This window comes from Vidua chalybeata, chromosome 7 (genome assembly GCF_026979565.1).
Source record: "Vidua chalybeata isolate OUT-0048 chromosome 7, bVidCha1 merged haplotype, whole genome shotgun sequence".
NCBI lineage: Eukaryota > Metazoa > Chordata > Aves > Passeriformes > Viduidae > Vidua > Vidua chalybeata.
Genome location: NC_071536.1, coordinates 22,383,050 through 22,398,122, shown reverse-complemented (window position 1 = coordinate 22,398,122; position 15,073 = coordinate 22,383,050). Strand labels below are relative to the sequence as shown.

Sequence of the window (15,073 nt, the reverse complement as noted above, 5' to 3'; positions counted from 1 at the left end):
TTCACAATGCAAAGTAATATATTTTTCCCTTTTTTATTGAGCTCACTGATTTTTAATATTTTTGTATGACTGCAATAATTTTCTCTGTCATGACTGATCGTGTTAACTTCCTGTACTGCAGAAATTGCAATACATGGTTTCTAGTGTTTGTCAGGACAAAGTTGTTAGAATCGTTGAGATCCTAGAATGTGCCTCACTCCCTTTGCCACTTCCATGATGGAACATGAGTTGGTAATTTCCAGAAGTGTATTATCTCAGTACAGGAAGAAAATGGTTCCACAATCCCAACTCTGCTTAGATTTTTAGGCTTAGTGATGTGTAAAAAACACTGTGCTGATCTAAGAAATTTCTTATTCTTTATGTCAATATATCAGCAGGTTGTACCACTTACTGGCAAAAAGTAGAGAAGAGCAGTGGTACTCTGAACTTTTAAGGCCTTACTATCATTAATGCATCTACCTCCTTTGCACACTTGCTCACGTTTGTCCTCTGCAGCTAGTATTTTGTAATGGTTTTTTTCCCTTGTACCAAGTGATACACACAAAGTTGAATTTACCTCCACAAAATAGTAGCTTTAAGATCACTTTAGGTGACTCATCCTTCCACGCATCTTTTAATATGATAAATTATTATTTTATAATGATTGTCATTGCATTTATACCTCAGTTTCCTTTCTCCCCCTTACCTACATAATAAAATGTCATCTTTACCTGTAACACTTGTTCTGGAGGAGGTAGACAAGGGTAGTGAAGAAAAATTGTGGGATGAATAAATTCAAAAATAATCCAAGGGGAGTTTTTGTCTTTTTTTTTTTTTTTTTTTTAGCTGATCTTTCTCAATTGTCTTTGTATGTAACAGCTGAAAATATGTAGTGAAAGGGTTAAGTCGGCATGAAAGAATTCATTTCCACTTTAATGACCTAGCCTTGCTGGGTTAGGACGATGGGGAACATGCTTCTGACTTGTACTCCTATTGCCAATTAACACCTCCTATAACAGGTTGCCTCAGCTAGTCATTGAAGCAGAGGCAGTAGAAATAGTTTACATGCAGCTTGTTTTTCACACTAGTTGTTTAATACTCACAAAATTAAACTATTAAAAGGTTCTTTCTTAGCTTACTGGGAAAGAAATAAAACATGATAGCAGTCATTGTTTGCTTGTGTGTCCTGTGTTTGTGCTTAAATTGTTCCAGTTACAAAAATAAATAGAAGTAGTGATGATTCTTTTATTTTACACAGTAGTATGTTGTTTGGTGTGTTAAAGCTGAGATGTGCCTTACAGCACTTAAGTTCACTGCCTTTGGATTTTTATCACAGTTGCCACTGCAAAACTGGGGTTTTTTGAAACAGGTATGATGTATTTCACATTTGTCTTTTGTGCTATTAGCATGAAGCCAGAGCAGTGTTTAAGATCCATTTAAACAATGGAAAGTGTATCCATTTGTGGAATATTTCTCAGTTTCTTGTGTAATTAATCAAGTCTGCTTTCTATAACTATTTGAATAAATCTTAAACAGTACAAATAAAGAGCAGTGCTCTAAAATGACACTTTAGTTCACATTTAATAATAAAATTGGCTAAATAATTTATATCAGTTCACAGTAAGAGAAAGGTGAAGTAATATACCTAGAAGTGTTAACAAATTTGCTAAAAGGCCTGAGTAGGTAACACTTCAAGGCGTTAGTTTTTATCCTGTAAGAATGGCAAATGCCTTTAACACTTCGTCAACAAGGGCTACCCAAGTAAAGGACTGCTTTTTATATTTGATCATCTCTTTAACTACTTGAAACAAAAATAGTAACCTGCATAATTTAATATTACAATGTAATTTTCTGTCCATAACTTGTATGTGATTCTTTTTCCCTTACAAGTCTTAAAAAAAAAATTTAAATAGTGGTAACTTAATTTTATCAATTATTATTGAACTTGGAATTCTGCCATTCTAAACAAAAACAATCCTAAAGCTTGGTTGGGTTTTATGAGGTGGCCATCAGGCAGCTCATTTCAGTGACTGGAAGCATAGAGTTGATTCAGAAGAAGCATCAATCTTTCAGTAACACATAACAGTATTTTTTACAGCAGTTCTTTAATTTTAATAATTACTGTATCCAGCTTATACATGCATAGTTGGGAAAGAGAATGTTCAGTATTCCTTGCAGTTTCCAAATGTAATTTTTCTCCAGTTGTCCAAGAAACAATCCAATAAAGCTGTAGGTATGCAATATTTGCTGGTTTGCAGTGAGATGGACAGTCTTCCAAAACTATGCAATAAGATAGCTGTTCTTTGAGTATGATAATGTAACTACAAACACCAGCAGCTCTTTTGCATTGCAGACACAAATGCTTTCTTGTCTGGGTCCCTGATACCAGTTAATTTAATTTGGTGCTCTGCTTCGTAAGGATGGTGCTTCTTTGTTAAAGTTGGCAGGCAGTGAAGTTTTATGAACAGTGGTAATAGCACATGCTGTGGAGGGTCAGTGTAAAATATTTGCCTCCATGTAGAGATGAGCTAATAAAATCTTTCTTCTTCTTTGCTTGATGAAAGAAATGCGTAAACTTTTGTGAAAGACTACCAGAAACAGGCCAAAGAGAACTCAAAACATGTAACTCATAGCTGGCTCCCACATACTGTGTAACTAACATGCAGAAACTGGGGCTGTCACTCCAGGGCTGTGTTACATTATCAGGCATTTGTGGAAATGGAGGTGATCAGAGATGGAAGAAACTGGTTCCAGTTTCTAAATGTCTCTGTTTCCAATTCATCTAAATTCAAGTAAACTACTTGGAAGACCCAAGTTCCATTTGGCTTTATCTGTTAAATCTTTGAAGGTTTTATATTAGGAATTTGATGAACTTTGGTTTAGAATTCTCTGCAGAAATACAAATGTGTGGCGGTTTATCTTTGGTAGAAAAATAATGTGAAACTTGACCTACGGATCATTTCCTCCTCAGAATTCCTGAATTTCAGTACTCTTTTGAGCAGTTCATTGTAATTGATGTTCAAAACAAAAGAAGGAATATTAACATGAAAATTAATACACATAATTGGTACGGTGCAATGAGTACTTAAATTTTCCCATAATCTAACTGGTAATTAAAATCTATAAGAAGAACAGAGCAGATGGAAAGGAGATAGTAAGGTCACACAAAGAAGCATCAATGACCAAGGAAATACTTGGTATGTGCTGTGTATTTATAAGATGACTGAGAGTTAACAAACCTGCCTTGTGTACTACCATTAGCTAATTTTTACAAGTTCAGGTAAATTGGTTGAACTGCCTGGTAAGAGTGGAAACTCATGTTTGATACTTTTACTATGTCTTGCATGTGCTTAAAATGAAGCAGTGAAGTATGCTGTTGATACCTCCTAATCATTAATGTAGTAATTTTTATATCTATTTAAACACATTTAGCATGTAAAATCCTTCACAGTGAATACTATGGCTTTAAAAAAAAACCCAAAAGTTAAGCAAGTTGGTTTGCACCAATTAAGAATTCTTTTATGAATTAGCAGAGTTTCCTTTGCTGAAATTAAATTGTTGACTATGGGTGCTGGCAACAGGATTTCAATATAAGCTTTGAAAAAAAAAAATTATCTCATAGAATGCCTAAAGATTTGAAGAAGTATCATATTAGGTATCCCCTCTTCTGCACCATCATCATGGTAAATGAGCATTTGGATGCTCCAAGGAATATAGAAATCTTAAGGAAATATTAGGAACACCCTGCTTTAGTTCTTACCTTCACTTAAACTAAAGGTGATTCCTTTGCCTTGTTACAGAAACAAAATTTATTAATGTTTGTCTTTGTTTCCTCCCTGTAAGTGGCCAGTCTACTGACTGATCTCTAAAATGAGAAAAGTTTTGAAGAATAAGCTTTTATAAGTTGAGGGCACAGGCATCTATGTAGAGGACAGAGCTTTGATTAATGCCTCAGCTGCAGGACAGGTGTCAGAGAGATTTAGCAAACACTAGAAACTTCATAGAGGAGAGCTCATCCAAGAGCTATAGTCTGTGGAGTAAGCTTCAGTTCACACCTCCTGATTTTTGAGAAGCTAGTCTCAGTTGAACAGCAAGATTGGCCTTCCAGAAATCATGGAACTATTTGTGCTAATCTGGGGGAGATTTTTATTACTCTGTTCTTTATTTTTAAAATTACTGAATGGTGTAATGGGATGGTTGCTTACAGTGAAATGTTAAACAAAATCTGGAACAAATGTGGAATGCATTTGGTGATCACAGCATGAGTGTTAGGGCTCTTCCTAAAATGCAAAGTTGCTATTTATTTTTGTCTTCCCTTCAGACCATCTCTGGTCTAGAACTGGTGGGAAATTGGGAGAGCGTTATGTATAAAATAAGAGTTTTGTTAACAAACTAGTAAGTTACTTTTAAAATTAAAACTCTCATTACCTGGGCTTTTTTCTTTGCATTGATTAAGCAGAAACATGAGTCTTTGTGCTTTCCAAATTCTGAGTGAACACTTCTAAGTGAATACTTAAAGCAGAAGAGATAGAGTTTAAAAAGCAAACTGACATGTTTATGGAGAAAAAAACATGGGAACAGCAAAATGATTGGGCATTTGAAGTTTTGCCAGTCAATTTAATTGCAGAAAATTCGGGATAAGTAATGCAGGTGCTCTGTCCATCTGGTTCTGGGAAATGTTCTGAAGAACTGCTTTTAGAGTGTTTCAGTTTGAGTGCAAGAGGAGCTCATCTCAACTGGAGCATCTCACTTTTGGGCTAGGTCTAGGCCAGGGAAATACTTGATGAAGGGGTGAGGTTGATGAAAAATGGACTTCTGGTGAGAATACTATGGAAGGTGAAAAGCAGAGAAACATGCTGGAAGATTGCTGATGAAAAGACTAAAGTGACAGAAGAATTAGAAGTGAGTAGTAAGTGAGGAAGGGCAAATATGGAGAGATAATGGTCAGCAGTATCAAAATTGGAAATAGAGGTTTGAAGCTTTTAGGCAGTGGATGTGGTTGGCAGATCCATGCCTACATGTGAGTTTCAAAATACAAATATTGGATTCATAATATAAAAATTGGATGTAGAACTCATAGATTCATTGACTTTAAGGGGGAAAAACCCCACAACTGAATTTTCTTACTGTCTTTAAAGCTTTATTTTGAAGACTGATGTTTTTCTCTGTGTGTGAAAATCAAAGTATGCAGAAAGGGTAATTCCTGTACAAATGTAATGTGTTGATTATGTAAGTATCCAGTTTTATCTGCAGGAAGTAATGGCTTGTGTTGATTGCTATGTCTTGTTTGATGTCATATGGATGCATGTTGTATTGAATTTTTTCACTTGAAGTGAAAAAGTAAGAATTTATTCAAAAGGTTTTTTTTCCCTAGTTTTGCTTATAACTATGGAATCAAAGTTCTAAATCTATTAAGTGTTTGGTAAAGGCACCCTTTTTCCTCTTTTAACTTGTTGTGGAGTATCTTTTTTTTCCATAGTTGCTTTGTTGCCCTTCTAAGTTTGCATCACCTCATGCAGAAGTAAGCTGTGTCTTTTCAGTGGAAATTTGGTAATAAAGTAATGAATGTGCTGTTAATTGGCTGTAATGAGGTACGCTCCTGTGGAATTCTGTATATAACAGCAATATTTCTCTTGTTCCTCAAGAAAGGGACATTTAAACTGCTGCCTCCTGTGTTTTTCAATTTCAACAGTACACAGAACCTGTTTCAACCAATCATTCACACCTGGGACAGTTGTGCTAATTTTTGAATAACTACTCATAAGGCAAAGAGCAAAGTATTTTGTTCACAGCTTTTCCACCTAGGGATCAGAGGTCCGTTTTTTCTCTCACTGTACCAGTGTATCTGCAAAGTACTCCCATAGCCTTTATCTGCAAGTCCTCTTTAGCTGAAAGCTGATGAAGCAAAGGGAAATTGCTGTTTGTGTTGGTGCCAGTTAATCATGCTAGCCCAGCAGCATTTACATTCACACCACTGTAAGAAACACATAGTTAATTGGAGAACTGGCCATATTTTACAGCTGACGAAGGTTAGCATTGCAGCAAGGCTGACTAATGGAAACTTATCTGACTCTTAGCCTGAATGAATGGCTTGTAACAGGTTTGTATCCAGTGTAACACTTGCCTGCTTTATGTTTGACTGGCTCTGATAAGATTGCTTCTCTAGACTGTGTTGTTTGGGGTGGGGGTGGCAGGATGATGGCTGGGTGACCTATTACAAAATAATGTTAGTGACAGAAAGTGCTGTAAAGAAGGGTTTGGGGATTGGGTATACGATTTTTTGTTTTGTTTGTAACAGCTACATCTAACTCATTAAGTCAGAATTACATATGCATTTTTCTATAAGTTTTGCAATATGCAAAACAAAAGAAAATATTTAGAAACTGCAGAATAACAATGATGGTGAAAATAATTGTTTATTCTTTTTATAGGGGCCACCAACAGATGCTCCTGCAGTCGATACAGCGGAACAGGTTTATATCTCTTCCCTTGCACTGCTGAAAGTAAGTGTTCTGTGTGCATACTATGTCTGAATATAATGCTGGAGTTAGAGCACCTGGCAGCAGTTAATGGACTTGTGTTGCCTAAGTGCTGCCCAGACTTATTTAAAAAATAAATTAATACTGATTGGAACCCTCAGAAACTTATTTTAATTAGTTCTCTTTTGTTGGGTTCATTTTTACTTTTTATAGTTTGTTACAGTTTCCAAAAGTGCTACAAGTTGCAAATTAGCTAGAGATCAACAAAGGCTGAAAAAACTTGAGCCTTCTGTTAAACATATGGTGTCATTTGGTCTCCATTCCAGATGTTGAAGCATGGTCGTGCTGGTGTCCCTATGGAAGTTATGGGTCTGATGCTTGGGGAATTTGTTGATGATTATACTGTGAGAGTGATTGATGTTTTTGCAATGCCACAGTCCGGAACGGTGAGTTCTTTGCATCTAGACCTTGATAATTTTATTTGCTTGTTTGTTTTTTTTCCTTAGGGTAAATTTATTTTTTAAAAGCTTTTTATGCTTTACCTCATTGAAGCAATCTGAAGGTATAAGCTGTGAGTTATAATCCAAACAAGTCTAATGGTTAAAGGGTTTCAATAAAAAGAAATGTAGTCAAAACTTCTTTTTGAGCGAAGGCTAGTACTTCAGTGTGTGTATCAATATATGCAGATATTACGTCTTTTTTTATGTATAAATATAATGTATTACATGACTTATAAGACTTAAAAATTGATAACTTTCAGAACTCATATACTATGAGCCAGCAGAAATATTCAAAATGTAAAACGTTTGATTAGGAATGTATCATGCCCTTAATTGTGATGTTGCTATATACTTCAGACTTCCTCTCTTTGACAAATCTTAGTCGCATGTCTCTTAAACGATAGTTCTGTCATTTGAAAAAAAAAATGTATTTAAATTTTGAGTAAGAATATCCATTTTATGAACAGTTTAAAGAGGTAAAGAGTCAAGAGAAATAATTGGAATTTATGATGCTTTATTTTGTGTAACTGGAATGAAATGTTCTTAAAACAGGCATGGGATGATTCCTTTGTAACTCAGAACTGCACTCCATGAAATTTTCAAATTCTTTTGTGCTGAGTTTATTCATGTGCATAATATAAAAATCTGCAGAATTCAATATGTGATATTTATCTTGAATAAAACGTGTAGAGCTAAACTTGGGACAAACAACAGGCCACTGTTTGCAGACCAAACAGAGGAGAAAAAGGTGAATTCCTATGCCTATTTAATCATGTTCACTCATAGTAAAGATCACTTAAATAGCAATTCAAAATAATCTTTCAGCATTTAAAAATTAACACTGAAATGCATTTCTAAAAATTATATTTTGTGTTTAAGGGTGTTCTGTCATGTAGTACTAAACTATTCAGGTTGCCTTTTTAAACAGATGCTTATGAATATTTTTGTTTGTGTGAAGTTACAAGTTAAAAGATAATATTGCCTCATGTACAGCTACTATGATTTTTGTCTGTCTTTTAATAATATTGCTTCATGTACAGCGACTATGATTTTTGTCTGTCTTTTAAATCAGGGTGTCAGTGTGGAGGCAGTTGATCCTGTATTTCAAGCAAAAATGTTGGATATGCTGAAACAGACGGGAAGGTAAGTCACTGTAAAGAGGGCTCACAGTCACAAGTACTCCCTCCACAGTTTTTGGAAGAAACGGCTGGCTTTCTGCAAAATTTGTGATCTAAGGGCTATTAATAATGCTTCAAAATAAATAATTGCCCCAAAAATTAGGTGAGTAGGATAGCATGTAATTCAGTCCCTGTCATGCATTTCAATTGTCAGGAGATTATCACTCCTGTTAAACCTACAGCTTTGATTATCACCCAGAAAGATTATAATGCTGCTCAGTTTAGCATAGGTGGTTACTATACAGCACCTGCTTAAAAGATTGATTTTTTTATTTAACCCTTTAAATATTTTTTTTAATTTTTGAAGTTATAGCTTATTCATGAGCAATTTTAATGAAAAGAAATGGAAAATCATTTTGCAAAAGACCCTAGTATTTAAACAAATTTTTATTTCACTCCTACCTCTCAACAGTTGTCGTCTGCTTGCTCAAATTCTTTTACTGTGGGAAAAACTTCAAAATTAATGTTAGCAAAAGGCTCAGCAGCTGAACAGAACAGTGCAAATTGCTTTTTGACTGAGTTCCTAGTTCTACTGCTGGTTTAATTGATATTTAATCCTTTCCCACCGTTGGTTCCCGTTGTCCATGTCTGAAATGGACTTTCTGCCGTGAAAATTCAACCTTCGATGCCAAGGAGTTAAAGAGTAGATATTTACTCAAGTGCTGAAAGGGTAAAAACTGGTTCAGGGAAGATGTGGTAACAGGGTGAAAAACTGAAAGCATGATCTACCACTGCTAATGTGTATCCCTTAATGATAGCCCTCTTTTGTCGCATTTATTCATGTCCATGTTTTCACCATACTATGGTGAGTAATTTAAATATTACTAATGGTGTTTTTTTCACAGCTCATCATAATTTATGCCCTGATATGTTCCTGTTTCTTCTTGTGATAAGTGTTTATATCGTTAAAAATCTCAATGTCCTCTTTGTTTCAGACCTGAGATGGTAGTTGGTTGGTATCATAGTCATCCTGGCTTTGGCTGTTGGTTGTCTGGTGTAGATATCAATACTCAGCAGAGCTTTGAAGCCTTATCAGAAAGAGCTGTTGCTGTGGTGGTGGATCCCATTCAGAGTGTAAAAGGAAAGGTATAGTAGTCTTGCTTTTTATTTTTAAGGTACTTTAGTAAGATTTAATACAGAAGCACTGTAAATATATGTAAATACTTGATTTTTGGAGGCCCATACTGTATTAAAAATAAAAATAAAACCAAAATCTCATTGTAAATGAAAATATCACTTCCAGTTTGTTCTGCATCTTACATAAGTAGTCCTTAAACAGGCTGGAAGTCTTTGATATTGTCAGTACACATAACCAATCATAATCCTCTCTTAATATTTTGCTATTCAGGTGTCACTCACAACAGGTTTACAACTAATAATCCAAGTATATGTTGTTTTATATATTAAATTTTAGCTACAGGTTCTGAGATCAATTACTAATAGATTGGAATAGGTTCAGCCCCTTAACATGGGTACTAAGAATGCATTGGTTTGCAGGCATTGCATATGATGATTTTTATTAAAATTTCTATTCCAAATGTTTTGGGCAATAAAACTTTATGGAGAAGTTGATATCAAGCATTTGAATTTTTGAGACGTGTGCAGATAAATGATTAAGTACGTTAAATTATTATGAAAAGAGATTTTAACTTGCAAAGCATATTGGGTTATAGTTGTCCTTTGTTGAAATCTCTTTTGTTCTTGTTTAGTTCTCTTTTTATTTCTTTCTAGCCCCATATGCCATTTTCCTATTTCCTGCCTCATGACAGCAGGGAGCAGCTCTATTATCACCTTCACAGAGCTGTCTGCAAATGTGAGAGGCAATTCGATTTTGCTCAACCACAGGGAGAGTGGATTAGAAAAACTACAGAACGTACAGAAATTGGCTAGGTGGTTTACTGCTTTAAAATACTGCTGAGGTGTTTTGTTTGAGCATGCACTCCCATTGTATTGTAGAATAATTATTGAAATGCGTCATGGTATATATGGATGATATTCATGTAAATTTATAAATATTTCAGAAGTGTTCATCTTCTCTAAAACTATAGTATCATATTTCCTGTGAGGCAGATCTTATTAAAGATACGAAACACTATGAGTTCACTTAATTTCATAGCAGAATGTTCTGAAGCTACAGTTGCTGTTTCAGTTGTTTTTTTTTTAATTCTGAATTTTATTGCAAATACATTTATGTAACAGGCAATTGAAAAATTGTTAGCTTCTGGTTGTTTGGAAGGTATTACACATCTGTATAAATTTTGTTCCTTTTAAAATTGCTTAAAGAGTAGAAGAAAATACAGGTAGTCTTGGGTGGGGGGATAAGATGCAGTAGAACACTTAATTATTCCTACCTTATTTTTCCTAGAACTTTTATTTTCCCACTCCAATAGAAATGTTGAAATAGGATTCTTTTTGTTTTGTCAAAAAATAATTGTCAAGACTATTACAAGTAATTAATTTAGACCTCACTAGCTATTCAATCCATTAAGAAGAAAAGCCTCCCAATAAGTCATACTGCACACTTGCTCACTAAGTTCTTCTTTTTATAATAATTTTATTGCCATTGTTGTTTGACATAGATGTCTAGCTTTGAGATCTTTGAAATCTTCAATAAAGTAATCTTTGGCATATTTATTTTGAATGTGAATAAATTTTTGTCCATCTAAGCATTTCTCAGTTACAGCTGCTCTTAAGGCATTGCTGCCAGTACTTGAGATTACTGGAAGTCTTGTAATGTTTGTTTTTCATACACATTTTTAGCTGTTACAGTCAGATTAAATTACGTTCTCAGGTTTCATGTTAAAAAAAAAATTACATCTGTCATGTTTCTGGCAAGTGCATCCTTTAAAGCTTAGAAATAAAAAGAATCTCCCAAATTATGAATACCACTTGTAATTAATTTCTTGATTTGGAAGATGTGGAATGCATTCGAGTTTTATGATCCTTGTTGGCAAGATCACTTACACTAAAAAGTGTTTGGATTTTCGATGAACTGAGAGAAGAGCAGATATATTATTGTTCAAGGGGGTTTCTTAAGTGAGGTTCCAGTGCTTCATGTGCCTGGCTAATTTATCATGGCACCCACAGCCTCTACAGAGCTTCAGCTCAGCCTGTTTCAGGAAAGTATCTGCATTGCCAGCATGAAGAGCCACTTGCAGAGGTAATTTTGCTGGTGTAGTAACCATTATACTGGTGAGCTTTAGCTACGTGAGTCCAAGATCATTACTCATTATACCTTATACTAGCAGGACTGCCTGGCAAAAAAATATAGTGAACATGTGGCATAGAAGATTTTAATATGGCATGTTTTGTCTGAGATTAAATGTATTTAAAAGCAAAGCCCAAAATAGCACATTAGCTAATTTTAAAGCTGCCTCAGGGCAGGTCCATGCCCATATAAAGTGCCATAGTTTATGGTCAGTGAAGCAGTCATGGTTGGGCTAGTGAAGAATAACTGGGGCAGAGGTTATTTTCATGGAAGTTGCAGTGAATTCTGATGAGGAACCTCAGGTTCACCTTGACTAGCTAAAACATTAGAAATCATTTTCATTAACAATGAAAACTTGTTAACTTCTTTGTTAACTGCTTTGTGTCCATACATGTTTTCTGCATAGCACAGGGATGTATGATTGCAGTTTAAAAATAAATATACCTGTAATTCTTATCAATTAATAAAACCAAACCAGTCATTTTATGTCTTAAAGCCAATGAGCAAAAATAAAAAGTCATGTAAAATCCTTATATAAAAATAAACCCCTCATATAGACCTGTGGATTAAATGCCAACTGCTTTAATGACCACTTTAGGATTGGGATATTTTTGCATAAATATAGTAGGACACGTGAAGGACAAGTAATTCCAAATACTGATCTTACTACTCTACATACACATTCTTGCACACAAATTAGGTTTTTTCATTACTGTGTACCATATTTTGCAGTATTTAGGCTAATAGTGCTCTAGTTGTCTGTAAAATAAATTCACAACAGGGCAGTGAGTTTTAACTGGAGGTCAGTGGTCTCAGAACCCAGAGAGGAAAAGCTTTGTTTTGACTTTTATTTTTAGCTTGATTTCTTTGAATGAAGTCAAAGTAAACATGCTGAAATATGGCCAGTGGGGCAACCTGGCTAGCTGTTGTTTCATTTTACACTTACTAATAAACTTTTCTTTTATCCCCTCCAGTTTTCCAGTCTGTGCAATGGAAGCTGTAATACATATTTAGAATATTTCACAGAAGCAGTAATTTCATTAAAGATCTGGAATAAAGCTAAATATTGACATTTCATATTTATTTCCAACATACACTTTGAAATGTCTGTACAGAGAACCATAAACCTTTGCCAAATGTTAAATATAAATGTGTTTTTTTGGACCTTAACTTAGCAGCTGTTCATCACCTCTTAAGGAAAATATAACTATACTAAACCCACTGTAACATAGTAGCTTTAACTCCAAAAGCATTAACTTACTGTGTTGCACTCACTGTATTGTTAAATTAATATTTAAAAAAAAAAAGGTGGTGTTTTCTTTTTTTTCTTTTTTCACCTCTTTTAACTTAGGATCTTTATTATAACAAAGACGCCATTTAAAATGTTTTGTTCCTCTGAGAGAGTTAACTGGTTTCCCTTTATTAATAAATGCTTGCATAAGGATCGATAAAATATCCAAAATTGTCAGAAGTCCATTTTGTACATCTGAGGAACTTGTTGGCACTTGTGGTGTTTAGCAGAATTGGTAGCAAAATCTCTTACTCATACAGCAAACTTTCATTCCTGTTAAGCCATATTTTTTTCTAGCAAAGCACTGTCTGTAGTATTTGTAGGAAGATCTGTTGGTTTATGGCAAAATTCTTTTTTTAATTGTTTGCTGAGGAAAATAGTTGTCTTTGCAATAACTTTTTTGTAAATTCTGTTTCAGTCACCTCAGACAGATAGAAACAAATACGCTATGCATCTTAATCTTGTGCTTAAACCAAATCCTGCCACATTCATAAGAGGATTTTGCTGTGGTACTTTATCTTAAACTCATTCAGATGGTAAAAGAAAATAAATATGTTCATTTGGGTAGCCTGGTAAATCAAAGCAATTCTAGTTGAGAATGATCTCTGTAGATCATCTGGCCCAACTTTGTGGTGAGCACATTTTCAACATTGAGTTCAGATCAGCTTAATTAGCGTTATGTCCACTTGAGTCTTGAGATTCAACAGCCTCATGCCAATTCCTGTTCCAATATTTAATTTTTCTTGCACATAGTTTTTTCCCTTTGAATGCATATGGTCAGCAGCTGCTCTTTTCAGTTTATTACTACTGTCTCTTGCCACATACAACATTGAAGAACCTTGTTCTGTGGTCCAAGCAACCTCTTCTGGAATTGGAAGGTTTTTTTACTTCAGAGTCAGAATGTGGGCTGTAGTCTGAAACCATTTTGTGCATGCAGTATCTTTTTATTGGTCGTTGAAAATTGCTTTCTTTTGTTCAGTTAATGAGATCTTTAGAATTTTATTCAAAAAGAAGTAAAAAATGTGCTGAACTTTATCATTTGTTATTTTAGTAAAGTATGAAAAAAATTGCTCTTATTGGGCTGGAGGGAGAGAAAGGTACATGCTTGTTTTATCCTCCTTATACAAATGAAAACCCTGAGGAGACCTAGAGGACTTGTTTTAGCAACCTCTTTCCCCTTTTTTGTCCATTGGTACTTGTAAATCTAATTGACAACCTGTGCATGTTAGTGATGTATATGAGCAGTATGGGTTTGTTAATACCTAGTTTCAGGTTTTTTTTTTCTCTTCAGAGTAATAGATGGTCATTTTGTGTGCTGACTATAAAAATAGATATTTACAAGTAGTTTTCATCTCTTTTGCTATTTTTATGTTTCAATTTATATTAAATTGCCTGTGTATTCCACTGTTTCAGATTGGTGACTTCCATTTTTGTGCTGCAAATCTTCTCAGTTTATCAAGACAAATGTGTGAATGGTTTCATAATTTGGTAATTACTTGTTAGACTAAAACACTAAAACTAGTAGCAGACAGTGATTTAACAATTAATTTCCTGAATATTGGAATTACCAATAATGGAATTACCATTATCTAGCTTCAAGATTTTCTTCAGCTGAGCATATTTTAAACCAGATTTTTTGAAATATTGCATGGTTTTAAACCTCCACTCTTTTATCAAAGTGCTATTATTTTTCCTTTGAACTTGTCTTTTTCCCTTCTTTGTTTGAATTAACCATGGAATTTAAAGAGGCTTTGTTTTTTAAGAAGGCAGAAAAAGAGCAATCCTTGAAACGAGATGTGTGGAGACACTAGTGTAATGTCTGAAATTTAAAATGGCCCATTAAGAATTAATTGTGAGAAGTGTAAGCGGATTGAAGCCACCTAACAAGACTTTTTTAATATATCCAACTCCTCCTTCCCACTTCATGCATTTGTCTTGATCTTTAGTTTGACTTAGTCTTCCCTAGACAGAAATGAATTCAACAGTCTTTAGGGTACAGTTAAAAATAAGTAACACAGTTGAAATTAGTAATTAAAAACAAGTAAACAGAACAGTGAATTGACTGTATTGTCACTACTTGGGAGATGTGTCTATTTATTGTGAATCATTATGCAGATAGCATTTAGAAGAAAAGGTATTTTAAAACCTGATACTTAAAATTTTGTCAGAATCTTTTATACCTGGAACAACTTCCATTGTTAGAACTTTTTTGTTGTAAATGGAAAAATTCTAAAATGGATACCATAACTTTGCAGTATGTAATTTTGATTGATATCAAGAGTACATTTCTGGACATTATGCACAGTGGTGGTACATTTAGATACTCTCGCAGTACTGTGCTATTTCTTGCCATTGACTGGACAGAAACATTGTGGTTTGATTTAGGCAGGAACTGATTTTCCATAGGAGCCTGGTTTGGAGAGTAAGTTGTATGTTTG

At 34.4% G+C, this 15,073-nt stretch overlaps 1 protein-coding gene across 3 annotated transcripts in view; it reads left to right on the top strand.

Annotated features, from left to right (window-relative positions):
- PSMD14 (proteasome 26S subunit, non-ATPase 14) overlaps window positions 1-15,073 on the top strand; it is a 46,754-nt gene that overhangs the window by 16,187 nt on the left and 15,494 nt on the right. For all 3 annotated transcript variants that reach the window (XM_053947230.1, XM_053947228.1, XM_053947229.1), the window contains 4 exons: window positions 6,411-6,482; window positions 6,785-6,904; window positions 8,031-8,101; window positions 9,072-9,222. In XM_053947230.1, the coding sequence (XP_053803205.1) occupies window positions 6,411-6,482; window positions 6,785-6,904; window positions 8,031-8,101; window positions 9,072-9,222 (414 nt within the window). The remainder of the gene's footprint in view (window positions 1-6,410; window positions 6,483-6,784; window positions 6,905-8,030; window positions 8,102-9,071; window positions 9,223-15,073) is intronic.